General features: G+C 38.9%; 1 protein-coding gene and 2 non-coding genes across 3 annotated transcripts; 1 reads left to right on the forward strand and 2 right to left on the reverse strand.

Moving 5' to 3' along the window:
- Positions 1-673: 673 nt before the first annotated feature.
- On the forward strand, positions 674-883 carry LOC128514526 (small nucleolar RNA U3). Its single transcript, XR_008356484.1, has one exon. It is a non-coding gene; the product is annotated as a small nucleolar RNA U3 (small nucleolar RNA).
- Positions 884-12,963: 12,080 nt separating this feature from the next.
- On the reverse strand, positions 12,964-14,503 carry LOC128513876 (serine/threonine-protein kinase pim-3-like). The gene is made up of 6 exons (XM_053487429.1): positions 14,478-14,503; positions 14,330-14,393; positions 14,100-14,190; positions 13,392-13,483; positions 13,248-13,340; positions 12,964-13,170 (listed from the first exon to the last, which is right to left on the reverse strand). The coding sequence occupies exons 1-6, from the start codon at positions 14,501-14,503 to the stop codon at positions 12,964-12,966; spliced, it is 573 nt and encodes a 190-aa protein (XP_053343404.1).
- Positions 14,504-17,387: 2,884 nt separating this feature from the next.
- Positions 17,388-17,600, reverse strand: LOC128514566 (small nucleolar RNA U3). Its single transcript, XR_008356517.1, has one exon. It is a non-coding gene; the product is annotated as a small nucleolar RNA U3 (small nucleolar RNA).
- Between the last annotated feature and the right edge of the window lie 1,086 nt (positions 17,601-18,686).

The following is an 18,686-nucleotide window of genomic DNA, read 5'->3' on the forward strand; positions in this document are numbered from 1 at the left end:
GCCACCCTTGCCAGCCACATCTCCAGTCTAGCGTTTGTGATAACTGCCAATGAGTCTTGACCTGAAGATATTTTAATTTCAATTCAATTAAATTTTATTTGTACAGTGCTTTTAACAATTGTCACTGTCTCAAAGCAGCATTTCCATGTAATGATGAAACAGAGATTTTTGCTTCGCGCAATTTTCAGGGAGCACATGTCCCATATAATAATAATAATAATAATAGAAAAGTGATGTCTGCCTTGGTGGCTCTGCAGGGCACTTATTAAGTGTACTCTCTGCTTTCCTTTGACAAAATTCCACTATTCAGGACATCCTGCAATGGCACCAATGCAGATGTAACTTCTCAGTGCCTTATACTGGTATCGTAAGCACCTCAGATACTGTACTTGCTGCTGCTGTGAAATTTTCACACTATGGAAATTAAATGTTGACTGTTTTTTTAAACAACAACTAATACTATTATGAAATGTATTATATTGAAACACGTATAACAAAAATACTTTATTACTTTACAAGATGTATGAAAAAATTATTACTGTAATTGTTTTACAGATTACTTGCTCATGAATTGCTGAGTAAGTGTTTTTGTTTAATATAGAGGCTAACATCTACCATTTTCATGAATTCTGTGTTATTTGGGGTCAATGAGTGTCTGAGGGAAGAAGAAGGTAAGATTATACTTTCAGGGATCATTTCTAAAGTTTCTAACTAGGAAATGTGATTGGAAAGTGTTATGTCTCCCTAATCACAATGATGAGTTATGATGTTCTTTTCTGAGTATGAATCAAATTGTAGTGAGTGTGTTATGCATAAGCTATAGTTGTTGATGAGCATCATGTCTTTGAAAGACATCAAAAGAAAAGTACATGATCAGAGTGATTTTGACAACTTCTTTTGAAAAATGCGCTAAAAAATATCCACTCTGATCTACTCAAAAAAAATTAAGGTAACTTTTTGCATCAGATAATTACGTAGTTCAAGCAAGACTTAAGTCTATTTAATTTTGCAAGTAAATCCTACTTAATTTAATAATTTCCCTAGTCATTCTTTTGTGTCCATGCTACTTAACTTTAAGAGTTTCAAATATGTATTTTTAATTGAAATTTAACTATTTTTTTAAGTTTCCACATTACTTGGAGTGGGGCCTACTTTGTTTTATTTTTAAATGTCCTAGTCTCATTTAAAGTTATATATACTCACATTATCTAGTTAGGCATTTCTTATATGTTATAGTTAAAATACTAGTTGTGTAATTTTGTACTTTGAAATGCAACTTCATCCAGCACAAAACTTGAAGTAAGAACCACCCTAAAAAATACTGGGTAAATATTGCTGGGTTAATTTAACCCAGCAAAATTGGTTATTTGTTTAACCCAGCAAGATGGGTTAAATATTCAACCTAAATGCTAAGTCACATTTAACTATAATGCTGGGTTAATTTTACCATCAGTAAAAAAAAAAAAATATGAATAAAAAAAATGTCTATTAAACAGTTAAAATACTTTGATATACTGGTCTATTACAAAAAAACTTCCAAGTTTTGCAAACCATACATATATGCAATAAACATCATACTATTAAATGTTCCTAGAAAAAATATTTATTTTTCAAAAGCACAAGAACAGATAATCAACAGCAAGATCATTACCATACTATTACTCACAAGGGCAGAATGGAGTAATTGCACAAATAGGCTGAGGCAGCTTCTACAGAGCAGGATCTCTGTGACTCCAAATATCTTTTTTTCAGAACACAACTATCCAGCCCTGGTCTCATTTTAACATACAAACACTGTCTATGACGTTTCAAGTAGGCCTCGCTATTTCATAGCAACATTACAAAAAGTCCTATACAGGAGCACACTCCTTTGGATAGTTAATGTCAAAAATATAAAATGTCTTTAAGCACACATCAACCGCCCCAAGTAGTGTGCATTGCTCCAGAGCCTGTCCCACCAGAATGTCGAATGCCTAAGAGCAGCGCTGGTCATTTTCTTTCAACGTCAGGATGTAGGGGTACGGCCTTGACCCTTCAGCCTGCTGGAGGTATTTCACCATGTTGGTTCCAACCTTAGAAAGAAAAAAAAATGAAAGAAAGTAAACAATTTTGTTGAATAGCAAGGATTAAACTGAATAAAACTATTAATTTAGTGTGTAATAGGATTGATACTAAATAAAAAATGACAAAGCTGTCCAATAAGATAGGGTATAGGTAACCTGAAACAAAAACATGGAGACAGCTACTACCAAAAATAAAACAGCAAAATAAGCATGGCTTTTAGGATAAAGTCTTTTTATATGTCAGACTAGTTGATCTTGTGGTCTGCTTTGATTTTAAGCTAATTACCGAAAAAAATGTCATAGCTGGGGTCATACTGGCACAGTCACCCAAATATTAAGACTTTCATCTAGTAGTTACCTGTTCAGCTGTGGTACTTTTTCCTGTAGTTGGCATGTTGACTAGTTAATTTAGCCTGAGTCACAAGCAACTTTGGTTAAAGAGGGCTACCTGGTTAGCTTACATGCAATTACTGGTGATACATTTGCATACTTATCAAAGGGGGAAAGGTGTAAAATATTGTTATACCTCGGGAGAAATTTGACCACGGAGTAAATTACTAACTAGTGAAAAACGGGAGGTTAGCAGGTGTGTATATTTGTGAGACGATCAGTGTTTTGTAACACCCCAGCATTTTATTCTCACAAGCAGTGAGATTAATAAAGTTCTAATCTTAATGTGTTTGCTAACGCTAGTAACCTAACTAAATGCCTGCGTCATGCTAGCACTACAGTTAACGGTTTAGCGTTCATTCATCACTTCAGCATCTTCGTCACTTCGCAAACATTCTACAGAGAAAGATAAAAAGCTCAGACATCTTATCCGTTTCTTTCACACACAGCTGGGGTTCTTTGGCTAACTATAGCAGCTACTGTCAGCTAAATTATCTTACCTCAGACCAGCCTGAAAGTTTAAGTGTAACCTTAACACGGTAACAGTAATAAATCTTACATATAGTAATACTTTTTCAGTCATATGTGACTTAGGTGAGTGAACATGTGTATACAGACCTTGTATTTAACGCCATTTTCCCTTAAATGCCCGAGGAGGATGAACCGTCATCAGCGGTGTGGGAGCTCAAGAGAGACACGAAGCTCTGACTGACAGCCGCTGAATCCACCGGTGAACTTTGGGGGGGGGAGCCAAGCAAACTTCAACCCAGCAGCTGGGTTACACAAAAACTACCCAACTCTCTGTAAATAACCCAGAAAAATTACCCAAGAGCGGCAACCCAGCGTTTGGGTAGAAAAAACAACCCGTTAGGACTTCCGGTTGAGTGTTGATGGAGTAGGACGTGAGTTTGGGAGCTCCCACCGATTTTGATTAAATTGTTATTCATTTGCGCTTTTTGGGCATAATTTTAGTCCTGTTTTATTCTGTAGTTCGTTGAGTTGAGGGGTTTTACTCGGGACTGCAGCAAAAAGTATTAAAACTCGCAGTACAATTCAAACACAACTGAGGCCTAGTTTGCAAGCCGCGACCACATCCTCGAGTGAGTCATCACCTGTAAAGCCTCCCTCGAGCCAAGCTAATCCGGATATGGATGCTCTTAAAGTCGATTTGTTAGCCTCGCTGAGGAAAGATATCGCCGATATTTTTAAAAAAGAACTTCAGGATACTCTCGGTGATGTTTTGTCTACTATTAAATTCGACTTGCAAGCGGTGAAAACGCAGCTGGCGATGGATAAAGCTGCTAATGATGCTATCGTGTCCGAGCTAAAAGGTACGGTCAGGGAGATGGAGCACGCGCTTACTGTGTGCTCGGACGACATAGCCGAGATGAAAAATACTATTAAGTGCCTCACAGCTAACGTAACCCAGTTGGAAAATAAATGTGAAGACTTGGAGTCTAGGTCGCGCCGTAACAATGTTAGGATAGTGGGAGTACCGGAGGGCCCTGACACGTGCACCACTGCGGCCGTGGCCTTCTTGCTGAAGGAAGCCTTTAATCTGGAGAAGGAGCCGCTTTTGGATCGTTCCCACAGGACCCTCCAACCCACACCTAAGCCCGGCGACCGTCCACGATCCATTGTATGTAGGTTTCATTACCACACTGACTGTGTTGACATTTTACGTCGCGCTAGAGAACGCCGACAGATTAAAGTTGGAGACCAGACCATCTCAGTCTTTCCTGACTACACTGCTAAGATAGCACGCGCTCGGGCTGCATTTAATACGGTCAGGCAGCAGCTGCGTGGCATTGAAGGTGTTCGGTACGGCCTGTTTCATCCAGCGCGACTTCGTATCACATATAAGGGTGTTGAGAAGAACTTTGTGTCAGCGGAGGAAGCCAGTGATTATGTCAAAACTGTGAAACGCTGTAAACTAACTTAAAGAACAAAAACAAAGAAAAGGTGGTCGGAGCAGTCGTGACGGCAGCCGACCTCACCGGCGCCATCTTGGAATCCAATTTGAATTTGATTTACAGAGCAGGATCTCTGTGACTCCAAATATCTTTTTTGCAGAACAAAACTATCCAGCCCTGGTCTTATTTTAACATACAAACACTGTCTATGACTTTTCAAGTAGGCCTCGCTATTTCATAGCAACATTACAAAAAGTCCTATACAGGAGCACACTCCTTTGGATAGTTAATGTCAAAAATACTTTAATAGTGCCAACCTCAAACGTGCAGCGCCAAACTTTTATCAGCACATCACTTGCCCCACCAGGGGCGAAAGGACACTGGACCACTGCTATACAACGGTCAAGGACGGCTACAAGGCACAATCTTGTCCACCGTTTGGTAAATCCGACCACGCCGCCATCTTCCTCATGCCAAAATACAAACAAAGGCTGAAACAGGAAGTTCCGGTTCAGAGGGAGGTCGCGCGCTGGACGGACCAATCGGTGGCCGCGTTACAGGACGCACTCGATGACGCAGACTGGGACATGTTCAGAAACAGCTCCGATGGTGACGTCAGCGTGTTTACGGAAGCGGTTGTGGGATTCATCGGGAAATTAGCGGACGATACCGTAGAAAAAAAGACTATTAAAATGTTTCCCAACCAGAAGCCGTGGGTGGATAAAACCATCCGCGACGCTCTGAGATCTCGCACCACTGCCTACAACACGGGACTCGCGTCGGGGGACATGGAACCGTACAAGGCTGCGTCATACAGCGTCCGGAAGGCGGTGAAAGAGGCGAAGCAGCGCTACGGGAGGAAACTAGAGTCACAACTCCAACAGAGTGACTCTAGGAGCCTGTGGCAGGGACTAAGGACAATAACGGATTATAAAGCACCAACATCCGGTATGATAAACGTAGACGTGTCTCTGGCAGATGAGCTGAACACTTTCTATGCTCGCTTCGAGGCTGCAGCTAAGGACGCTAGCGATGCTAATGCTAGCGGCGCTAACGGCTGCAGACAGGAAGTCACTGCCAGCACCGGAAGCGCGTTCATCATCACCGAGCATGACGTGAGGAGAGCCTTCAAGAGAGTGAACACCAGGAAAGCAGCAGGACCAGACGGCATCTCAGGCCGTATTCTCAGAGCCTGCGCAGACCAGCTAGCACCTGTGTTCACTGAGATATTCAACATCTCTTTATCTCAGTCGGTGATCCCCACATGCTTCAAAGAGTCCATTATTGTTCCTGTCCCAAAGAAACCTCATCCTGCTTCCCTCAATGATTATCGCCCTGTAGCCCTCACTTCAGTAGTGATGAAGTGCTTTGAACGCCTGGTCAGAGACTTCATCATCTCTTCACTACCAGACACACTCGACCCACTACAGTTTGCTTATCGTCCAAACCGTTCCACGGACGATGCAATCTCTCATCTCCTCCCTACATCTCTCACTCACCTGGACACTCGGAGGGGGAATTATGTGAAAATGCTCTTCATCGACTACAGTTCTGCATTTAATACCATAATTCCCTCCACACTTACCACCAAGCTGGAGCACCTGGGACTCAGCTCATTTATGTGTCAGTGGATCTCCAACTTCCTAACTGGCAGACCACAGGCAGTAAGGATGGGCGGACATGTCTCAGCCTCCCTCACTCTCAGCACTGGAGCCCCCCAGGGTTGTGTTCTGAGCCCCCTGCTGTACTCTCTGTACACCCACGACTGCGTGGCCACTACCAGCTCCACCACCATCATCAAGTTTGCTGACGACACTGTTGTGGTGGGCCTGATCACGAACAACGATGAGACGGCCTACCTGGAGGAGGTTGGAAATCTGGAGAACTGGTGCCAGAGAAACAATCTCCTCCTGAATGTCAGTAAGACAAAGGAGCTGATAGTGGACTTTAGTACAAAGCAGGTGAGGAACTACCGGACCCCCGTCATCAACAGCAGCCCAGTGAAGAGAGTGGACCGCTTCAGATACCTCGGTGTTCGCATCACGCAGGACCTGGCATGGTCCTGTCACATCAACACCAAGGTAAAAAAAGCCCGGCAGCGTCTCTACCACCTTAGACGCTTGAGAGACTTTAGACTGCCCTCCAAGGTGCTCAGGAATTTCTACTCCTGCACCATCGAGAGCATCCTGACGGGAAATATCACGACCTGGTTCGGGAACAGCACCATGCAGGACAGACGAGCTCTACAGAGGGTGGTGCGATCAGCTGAGCGCATCATCCGCATCGAGCTCCCTGACCTGCAATCGATTTACAGCAAGCGGTGCTTGACCAAGGCCAGGAAGATCGTGAAGGACCTCAGCCACCCCAATAACGGACTGTTTACTCTGTTGCGGTCTGGGAAGCGATTCCGCTCCTTGAAGGCCAACACAGAGAGACTGAGAAGGAAGCTTCTTCCCGCAGGCGATAAGGTCTCTCAACCACAACCACACCACTATGCAGAACTACACAATATTTTCATAATTGGTCAAATCTATCAATCTTCTTACATCCATGAACACTATGGACAATTACACGCTCACCTTCCTTCATATATACACTACATGTCGTACGTTACATCCTGGACCATTGCACAAAGACACTTTAATAACTTTGCACACCTACCTTCACAACTACACTACATTTTACAGTTTTACATTTACATCCTGGACCAGTGCACAAAGACACTTTAATAACCTCTGCACTAAGACACTTGTTCTATGCATATTTGCACACACCGTACAGTATATTTCAATTTTCAATTTTGTACATCATATTTCTATTTTTATTTTTAGTTCTATTTTTTCCTAGCACATTTTTATTTTTATTTTTAGTTCTATTTTTCCTAGTTTAATTTAATTTTTTAATTTAATTTCTATCGTATTTCTTTTATTTATATTTATTTCTTATTTGTAAAATTTAACTCTCTTTTAGGGTCAATGGCAGTCGTATAATGCATTTCACTACATTTCGTACTGTGTATGTTTGTGTATGTGACAAATAAAATTTGAATTTGAATTTGAATTTGATTACTGGGTGAGGCTCAACAGCCGTTCAGTTTGGTGCTATAATGCTGTTAAGTGTTTCGCTCTCATTAGGGTTAACGCTACATGCACATTTTTAATTATTATTATTATTATTATTTTTTTTTTTTGCTTTAATTACCGTACTGTTTGTTTGCTTTTTTATTCACACTTACATAGGAATACTAAATCGTATATTATACTCTTGTACTCCGGATTAGTCCAGCACAATCTTTCCTATGCTTACTGCATCTATTTGCACAGGACTTGTTTATTTGTATTTTTACGTATTTTTGTTTTGTTGGAATGTTCATCTTCTAAGGAAACAGTATTTTGTACTGTTAGTTTTTATTTTTTATTTTTTATTTTTATATATATATATATATATATATATATATATATATATATATATAAAACGTGTTTATAGTTACACGAACACTGTTATATAGTGTGGAAGTCGGTGGGAGTTTTTTTTTCTCTCTCGTTTTTGTTTGTTTTTGTTTGTGCTCCGGCTAGTCCATTCACTTCGGTGGATCATTTTTGCTTTTTTGGGGAACACTGCTGTCTCCTTTGTTCTGTGATGTGGAGACTCTGGGTGTATTTGTGTTTAGGGGAATTTGGTATTTGGCGGGGGAGGGGGGGTCCCATTTCGGCTCTTTACGACCACTGGCATTTTGGCTGTTGTGTTTTTTATTTATTTATTTTATTTTTATTTTTTGAATGGTTAGTGGCAATATAGATCCCAGCATTGCTGGGTCAGGCATGCCTTTTAGATTCATTAGTTGGAATGTCAGAGGTATGGGTAACCCTGTTAAGAAATCTAAGGTTTTCACACACTTGAAACGTTTAAATTCTGATATTGCATTTTTACAGGAGACTCATCTTCGCATTAAAGATCATTATAGGTTATATAGCCCTTGGGTAGGTCAGGTTTTTCACTCAAACTTTAATTCGAAAGCTAGAGGAGTTGCCATTCTCATTAATAAGAAAGTTCAATTCTCATCGACCAATGTTATCGCTGATAGGAATGGTAGATACATCATTGTTGCCGGTACCTTAATGCAAAAAAAAGTTCTGTTGGTAAATGTATATGCCCCAAATTTTGATGATGCTGAATTTGCTAATAGATTGCTGAGTAACATCCCCTTCTTGGATACCCATTTGCTGATCCTTGGTGGAGATCTGAATTGTGTTTTTGATCCCATCTTGGATCGATCTAATCCTCGTAATCTGACTCTATCATCTATGTCTAAAATATTCTCAGATTTTATGAAAGAGAACGATCTTATTGATCCATGGAGATTTCTTAACCCTTCGATCAAAAAATTTTCTTTTTTCTCTCAGGTGCACCATTCTTATTCCAGGATTGATTACTTTTTTATTGACAGAACTCTTAATTCATGTGTTAATTCTTCTGACTATTCTGGTATTGTAATATCTGATCATTCACCTCTGCTAATGGATATCCAACTTTCTACCTATAAACGTAGCCCACCACTTTGGAGATTTAACTCTCTTCTTCTGGCAGATAAAGAATTTTGTGAATTCATTTTAAGTTCTATTGAGGAGTTCTTGTCCTTTAATCAAAATGACTCAGTCTCATATTCTCTGCTCTGGGAGACACTTAAATGCTACCTGAGAGGTCAAATTATTTCTTATTCTGTTCTTGCTAATAAAAAGAATAATGCCAGGCTTAAAGAACTTACATCTGCGATTAGTAACCTTGATCAAAGTTATGCACTCAACCCTTCTCCAGAATTACTGAAGCAGCGTCTTGATTTGCAAGCAGAATTTAATCTAAAGTCAACTAAAGAGGCAGAGCGCTTGTTACTACGCAGTCGTGGCTCATATTATGAATATGGCGACAAAGCAAGTCGCTTGTTGGCACATCAGTTACGACGACAAGCCACTTCGCGTTTAATACCTAGTATTAAAAACACTTATGACACGATTACCACAGATCCCCTGGAAATTAATTCCATCTTTAAAGCATATTACGCTTCTTTATATAAGTCAGAATTTTCTACGGACAAAGCTAAAATGAACGAATTTCTTTATAATCTTTCAAACCCTGTTATTGATACTAATATTGCCGGGCAATTGGACTCCCCATTTTCCGTTGAAGAAGTGTCAAATGCTGTTACAGCTATGCAGTCTAATAAAGCCCCAGGCCCTGATGGGTTTCCAATTGAATTTTATAAAACATTTATTGGTAAATTGGCACCATTGCTTTTATCTGTGTTTAATGAATCCTTGAAAAGGGGTTCATTACCACCAATTTTCACACAAGCCACTATAGCACTCCTTCTCAAAAATGACAAAAATCCAACCTCCTGTGGTTCCTACAGGCCATTATCTCTGCTTAATGCCGATGCAAAGGTGTTGGCTAAAGTGATTGCATCTCGCCTAGAGGATGTGCTTCCTGGTATTATATCTGAAGAGCAAAACAGCTTTATAAAGGGACGTCAATTGTTTTTTAATACTCGTACACTCTTTAATGTTATTTACTCAAATAATCTATCTGAACTTCCCGAATTTGTGATCTCTTTGGATGCTGAAAAGGCTTTCGATAGGGTGGAGTGGGAGTACTTGTTTGCAGTTTTAAAGAAATTTGGATTTGGCGATAAATTTTTTTCTTGGATTCGGCTTCTTTATTCGTCCCCTAAAGCCAGTGTTCATACTAATGATGTTTATTCTGATTATTTTGCTCTGGGTCGTGGATGTCGTCAAGGTTGCCCTTTGTCACCTTTACTCTTTGCCATCGTCATCGAGCCTCTGTCCATCACATTGAGATCTTCCTCTGTATTTAAGGGAATCATTCGTAATAGAATTGAACATAAATTATCATTGTATGCAGATGATTTGTTGTTATATATAAGCGATCCTGCACTCTCCATCCCTGCTGTTTTAGGTATTCTGGAGAATTTTAGCTTGTTTTCTGGTTATAAATTAAATTTGGGGAAAAGTGAGTGTTTTCCCATTAATACGTCAGCATGTCAACTGCAACAGTCCGATCTACCCTTTCATCTTAGTCCATCGGGGTTTAAATACTTGGGGATTAATGTGACTCGTTCTCTATCTGGCCTTAAATCAGCTAATTTTACTCCCCTTATATCAAGAGTTACAGCTGATATTCTAAGATGGGGTAATCTCCCCCTTTCATTAATCGGTAAGATTAATGTTGTGAAAATGAATATCTTACCAAAATTTTTATTTTTGTTTCAGTCGATTCCCTTATTTTTGCCAAAACATTTTTTTGTCTCACTGGACAAGATTATTGGTTCTTTCATTTGGGGAGGGAAGCCACCTAGGGTTCGTAAAACTTTACTGCAGAGATGCAAATTCAGTGGAGGACTTGCATTACCTAATTTTCTAGCTTACTACTGGGCTGCTCACATCCATAAACTTTGCTACTGGTTAAAATCTTCTGGGTCCTCTTGGTGTAAATTGGAGCTATCATCCTGTAAGGGATCTTCTATACCGGCTCTCCTTTATTCCTCTTTACCTATAAAACCCTCTATGTATACAGATAATCAGGTTGTTCTTAACACACTTAAGATCTGGTTTCAGTTTAGACGGCACTATAAATTTGTAAGGGCATCTTCCTCGGGTTCTCTAAACGATAACCATTTGTTTCCACCATCACTTTTGGACTCGACATTCTCAGTGTGGAGTAAAAAGGGTATAAAACAATTTAAATATTTATATGTGGATGGTGTCTTCGATAGTTTTGCCAATTTGTCATCTCGTTATGATCTCCCCATTACCCACCTGTTTCGCTATTTTCAAATTCGAAATTTTGTTGCCAAGTGTTTCCCTAATTTCCCCTCTTTACCTCCAGAACAGCAGTGGGAAACTATGATATCATTTATTCCCCATCATAGAGGAACCATTTCTAAACTCTATGATTCTATTCTGTCTCTTAGTATCCACTCAAATGTTAAGCTTAAGTCTACATGGGAGGGGGAACTGGGAATTCAAATACATGTCCTGGGAACAGGCTATAGCGAGGGTACGGTCTTCCACCTCTTGTGCTCGTCTTGGACTTATTCAATTTAAGGTCATACACAGGGTACATTTCTCTAAGTCTAGACTTTCTGAAATGTATCCGGATGTGGAAAACAAATGTGATAAATGTCATGGCTCTGCCTGTCACCTTAGCCACATGTTTTTTCTATGTCCTGAGCTAGAAGATTTCTGGACAGGTTATTTTGCTATTATGTCAACTGTTCTTGGGGTAACTCTCCAACCTTGTCCTCTAATTGCTATATTTGGGATTCCTGATCGCTCACTTACACTTAACTCTACACAAATGGATATCATAGCTTTCACATCCTTATTAGCGAGACGGCTATTATTGTTGCACTGGAAGTCTGCTAAACATCCTACTATCTCCCAGTGGCTTAAGGATGTCATGTTTTTTTTTAAACTTGAAAAAATTAAATATACATTAAGAGGATGTACAGCCAAATTTTACCACAATTGGCAACCTTTTATTTCTTATTTTACTAGCCTGGAGGTATTGCCTGATTAAATGTATAACTGTTATAGTTATATTTATGTAATATGTTTGGTGGTTGTTTTGAGCCGTGTGGGACGGGGGTGGGGGTGGCGGGGTATTGGGGGTGTGTGTTTTTTTTTTTGTTTGTTTTTTTTTGAGTGTTTTTGTTTAGTTTTTTTTTTTTATAATATATAAATATATTTATTTAAAAATTAAGAAAGGTAAATTGTATGTCTGTAACTGCAACTACTGTATTGTTTTCCTTTTTTCAATAAAAATATAAAAAAAAAAAAAAAAAGAAAAAACAACCCGTTAAAACTTTTTACACACGAGATGAACATAATGCTCCAAAGAGTTGTTTCCTACCGCAATGAGGCTTTGGTACACTAATTTGATACGGGGTTTCCCATGCTTTTTCCATGGGGAGGCAGTTTTATTTAAACAGAGTAAAATGAACAGGATTATTGCTTGTTGTGTGTGTCCACTTAAAAAGATTGTCAGGGATTACGTAAAAAATATATGTTAAGGAAAAAATGCACATTGTCTTGTATTCTTAACAAATGCAGATTAAGTTCTAACTTAGATATATTTATGTAAACGTACAAACTTGATTATTTATTGTTGAATACACAGATTTAATTATGCTACATTTACAACATTTCAGATTCATTTTTTTCAGTGTGGGTTTGAAGATTAGCTTTGTTTTGTTCAGAAATTTTGCTTGAGATGAGCAAAAGAATAAAACAAAATTGATATAAAATCTGATAATAACTGAAGTATTAAAACTTGACATCTGTTTTGTTTGTTAGAAAATATAAATATGACAGGATGCAAGTGTAATATGTTTAAATGTAAGACTAAATTACTAAAGAAAATAAAATTTCCTATATCCTACTTAGGAAATATTGGTTAAAGGAACTTCCCCACAAAACAGTTGTGCTTTCTAACAGCTTTTAACTGATGGAACTTAGTTAGGAAATTAGTAAACAGTGTAAGGATCTGTCCAATGACACAAATTTCGAAGCACTTGTGATGTGTCAAGCCAGCGGTTCAGACAGTGGGCTGTTGATACGAGTGCAGAACTCATGCAGGTCCATGTAAGGACTGGGTCGCTCCAGAACCAAGATGAAGCAAACAGACACCTTAAACCATTGCAATAGCTCCACCAGGTTCTCACAGTGAGGTGGAATGGACACCATCTGCATCAACGCGACCTCCAGAGGCAGGCTGTGTGTTTCTCCAGGCTGAAATCGGGTTAGCACGGATTTAGTGGGAGAGGTTTCTGAGACCTGATTGTGACGTGTGGAGTAGGTCTACTTACCTTGCTGATGTACTCCCTGGAGACAGATTTGTCCACATATTTAATAACAACCTGTTCACATACACCAAACATAATTAGGAAAAGTAGGATTTCCTGATAATTTCCATGTAAATGTAATTAAGTGTATATGTGCACGCAACTTACCGATTTTTCTGCCTTCCTCACTTCAGCATAGACCAAACCCATGCTTCCTTCTCCCAGCAGCTCTCCCACCACGTACCGTGCTGCAAACGCCACTATTAAACAAATAGACAACAATCATTCTGATGAATTAATTTATTAAAAAAAAAAAAAAAGCATCTGAAATAATCACACCACCATTTGTACAAAAGCTGGATTGTAATGTACCTCCCCCTGTGGTGTGCTGTTTAGCTGTACAAGAGAAGACCGGAGCACAGGACTCTCAGGCCGTTTAAATGATGAAAAGCCTGAAAACCTGTCTGGATCAAAGTGGAACCCTGGAGATGAAGGCACTTTGTCCTGCTGATGGAGCCGACGAAGTTTCAGCAGCCATTCAGGTTTCTCTGTCTTCCCTCAGTGAAGCTGTTTAGAAAACTTTAAGACAAACAGGGAAAGTGGGTCGGTAATCAGACACCACTATAAATTCATGAAGGATTTTATCACATTTACTTGAACAATCTGCTCCATCAAGACCGCTGTGATGCTGGACGGCGAGGTGATGACTGCTCTAGCGATACATTTACAATACTCAAGCGCTTGAGCAGAAAGTCCCTCCTTGGCTAGCATGCTAGCATGAAAGAGCTTGTACTCCTGTGACAGACATAGTAATTTGTTCTTAATACAATGATTCCTGCTTGTATTTGACATGCGAAATAAATAAAAAAATCTGACCTGGAAGCTTGGCTGAGCAAACCCTGAGGTCATAAAACAGCACATATTCGTGAACCTCGAATCGCTTGATAGCTTCCCTGATGCCTGATTTCTCGAAAGGCAAGTGGGTGGAAAAGAGAATTACGTCTTAGTCATGAGTAAAGGTAAATTATCACATCCATGTACGTTAAACGCACATATGCAATAAATACCTTTCACAACCAAACAGATCGAAGCTGGAATAGTCGTACGATCTCAGCTCCAATTGCGCCGCCACGCAGCAGATATGCACCGTGAACATTCGCCATCTGCAGGCTGCAGATAAAAAGCCAAACATTAGAGATCATGAAACAATCCTGATTTCATGATAAAGTTATCATTACAAATATAGATTGTTACTTGTCCATACCAAGATCGTCTGCCATTTTAATTAGTGAGGTCAACATTTTGCATAAAATTTTAAATGTCTGAATTACATTTTCATTTGAAATATACAACCACAATAAATTGCATTGCCAAAAATTATAAGCACTGTAAATGCTGTAAGGGTTATTTTTACATTTAGATCAAATTTAATTGCAAAATCAGATTATAGCTTTGTGTTTCATGGATGAGCTTTAATTGCTGATGAGTGTTATCTGTGTTTATTTGTCACATACACAGTCATACAGAGTACGATATGCAGTGAAATGCTTAGACAACTGCTCGCGACCTTAAAATAAAAGACTATAAATAAGAAATAAATATAAAAAAATACAATAAGTTTAAATAAAATAGCTGTACAACAAAAATACACAATATAGAAAATATATGAAGAAAAATAGAACAAAAATAAAACAGCTGTACAAAGTAGGTATGGATTTATGTCATTTTTGTGGAATGAAATTAATGGTAAAAAGAAAATGGTAATGTCCAGGTTTGTGCAATCCACATATTTAAAGCGTCTTGTGCAGTGCAAATATGCTTAAAGTGATTTATTTAAAGTGGCTGGTGATAGAGGGATTTAAATAATGACCACGAAGTGTAGATGTGCAGTGGCCACTATTGTAAGTGAATGTCCAGAATGTCCAGAGTGAGTGTAAAAGTCAGTGTGAGTCAGTACTGTGTGGTGTACTGATTAAGAGACCGTATCACCTGCGGGAAGAAGCTCCTCCTCAGTCTCTCTGTGTTGGAGCGGAATCGCTTTCCTGACCTCAACAGAAAGAACAGTCGGTTGAGGTCCTTCACGATCTTCCTGACCTTGGTCCAGCACCAGCTGCTGTAGATCGAGTGCAGGTCGAGGAGCTCGGTGCGGATGATGCGCTCTGCTGATCGCACCACCCACTGTAGAGCTCGTCATGGTGTTGATGTGACAGTACCATGACCGGTCCTGTGTGATGTGAAAACAGAGGTATTTGAAGCTGTCCACTCTCTCCACTGGGCTCTCGTTGATGACGGGTGTCTGGTAGTTCCTTTCCTGCTTAGTGCTGAAGTCCACTATCAACTTCTTTGTCTTACTGACGTTTAGAAGGTGGTTGTTCCTTTGGCACCAGTTCTCCAGATTCCTAATCTCCTTCAGGTAGGCCATGATGGTGGTGGAGCTAGTAGTAGCCACACAGTCATATGTGTACAAAGAGTAGAGCAGGGGGCTCAGAACACACTCCTGGGCGCTCCAGTGCTGAGAGTAATGGAGGCTGAGACATGTCCGCCCATCTTTACTGCCTGTGGTCTGCCAGTTAGAAAATTAGAGATCCACTGACACAGAGATGAGCTAAGTCCCAGGTGCTCCAGCTTGGTGATGAGTGTGGAGGAATTTATGGTATTAAATCTAGAGCTGTAGTCGATGAAGAGCATTGTAACGTAATTCCCCCTTCTAGTGTCCAAGTGAGTAAGTGATGTGTGGAGGAGATGAGAGATGGCATCATCAGTAGAACGATTTGGACGGTACATGATCAGAGTGATTTTGTCAATTTTCTTTTAAAAACAAGTTTGAATATTAGCTTTGTTTTCTTCAAGAAATACTGTTTGAGACAAGCACATTAATTTCAATAGTTTGTTGTAAAATCTGATACTATTTCAGGTGTTTAACTCAAGTTAGTTGAGTTAAAATGAAAGTGAGCAAATGTAATTTGTAATTCAACATGCAATTTTTCTTTGGGAAATTTTGCCACTATTATACTTCTAAAGGAAATGGAGAAATTCTTCTAACATGGTAAATAAAAAAATGTTAAGAACAAGTAACATTAGCAACATGTTAGAAAAATGACAGTTGATTGTCCAGAGTTACCTCAAGGTGACTGAAAGAGTGATTCGATTGTTGTCCAGGGAGATTATAAGCTCCTGACAGGAGGATGAATGCACAAACATTACTCATTCACTTATCATCTATACTGCCTGTCCTGTATAAAGGGTCGCAGGGAGCCTGGAGCTTATACCAAGAGACATAGCACAATGCGGGGTACACTCTAGACAGGGTGCCAAATTACCGCAGGGCACACACATACAGTACACACATTCACAGGCTCATTTACACACTACAGGCAATTTGGGAATGCCAGTCAGCCTAATCTGCATGTCTTTGGATTATGGAAAGAAACCGCAAACTCCATGCACTCAGACTCAACATGGAAATTGAACCCTCGACCCTGGAGGTGCAAGATGACAATGTTAACCACTAAACCACCGTGCCACCATACACATAGATAATCTGAGTAAATACCAAATATGGTTTTAAATGATGATTTGATTTATTAATGAACAAATGGCCAAACCTGTCTCTATATCAAAAGTAGGAAGGGTTGTCCCCTGGCCCCCAAAAACTGTAACCAGGCATTCATGATAACTGGCAACGAGCTTTGATGTGAAGGCATTTCTTTGTATATAATAATAATAATAATAATAATAATAGAAAAATAATGGATGTTAGTTCCCCTTGCAGGGATAACCAGTTGCTGATGCTGTGGAAATTTCACTTTTAGATTTCATTAAGAACTATCTGGATGTGTTAAATGTAAACTATAAATGTGAGTATTTTAAATGAAACCTGACATCCTTAAGGCATAACCACCATCTTGTGTTTTCTTGTGTAGGAAACCAGTTGAAAACCAATTTAATTACATAATTTGTCAAACTTTTACTCAGACTATTAAAAATGCCACACTTGCTTATCTTTATTTTTACTCAACAAACTTCATAAACGGGGAGTTTTGCACTTGAAAAAGTACCAAATTTTATCACAAACTACTGAAATTATTGTGCTTGTTTTAAATAGTATTTCATATAGAAAAGAAAACTAAGATTCAAACTTGATTTAAAATTTTCTTTCATAAAATCACTCTGATCATGTACTTTTCTTCTGATGTCTTCAAAAGACAGAGAACACTCATCAACAATTATAGCTCATCCATGAAACACAAAGCTATAATCTGATTCATGCTCAGAACAGTACATCATAACTCATCATCGTGATTAGGGAGACGTAACACTTTCCAATCACATTTCCTAGTTAGAAACTATAGAAATGATCCCTGAAAGTATAGTCTTACCTTTTCACCCCTCAGACACTCACTGACCCCAAATAACACAAAAATCATGAAAATGGTAGGTTTTAGCTTCTATACTTAAACAACTATACAGAAATTCACATGAACTATGCTAAAAATACAAACTATCCTTACTCCATCTACTGTAAGCATTATTTTAGATGATTTGTATTTTGAATCAAGCATCACTAAAGATTTTGCAAAACAATGTTGTATAGCGTGCACTTTTGTTAGTCCCACAAAGTTCCTACTGTCACAAACACAGAGAGATTTTATAAGATTATATATCTTTCGGTAAATATTTTCCCTAGAAATACACTTTTTCTTTTAATCCTGACACTTACGGACCCCAAATAACACAAAAATCATGAAAATCGTGAATTTTCTGATTATACCAAAACACAGCAATTCACCCAAACTTTGCTAAAAACAAAAAGTATACTAAAGGATTATTTTAGAGGATTTGTACTTGGGACGAGTATTTCGTACTTTTACTCAACTACATTTCCAGGAATACACTGTGTCTATATGGCATGAGGTTAAGGCAATTATTCATAAGAAAACTGAATGAAATGTAAGAATATTTAGTTAATTCTAAATATATTGGATGAAATCTGACATGAAATACAATATTCAAATGATGATTTCATTTATTGGTGAAAAATATTCCAAACCTGCCGACCTCTATGTGAAAAAGTAATTGCCCCTAAACCTAATACTTGGTTGTGCCACCCTTGCCAGCCACATCTCCAGTCTATTCAATTCAATTCAATTCAATTTTATTTGTATAGTGCTTTTAGCAATTTTTATTGCCGCAAAGCAGCTTTACATAGTCAAAAGAATTATTTAAGTTTGTATGAAATGTGAATTTGTATGAATCAAAATGGTCAGTTTGTCCCTAGTGAGCAAGCCGAGGGCGACAGTGGCAAGGAAAAACTCCCTGAGATGGTAATAGGAAGAAACCTTGAGAGGAACCAGACTCAACAGGGAACCCATCCTCATTTGGGTGAAACAGAAAGCAGTAAATGATCTGCATTTATACAGTGTGTAGGGTGGGAGGCAGTTCAGCTATAATAGCTGATGTTAA

Source organism: Clarias gariepinus, chromosome 26 (assembly GCF_024256425.1).
Source record: "Clarias gariepinus isolate MV-2021 ecotype Netherlands chromosome 26, CGAR_prim_01v2, whole genome shotgun sequence".
NCBI classification, from domain to species: domain Eukaryota; kingdom Metazoa; phylum Chordata; class Actinopteri; order Siluriformes; family Clariidae; genus Clarias; species Clarias gariepinus.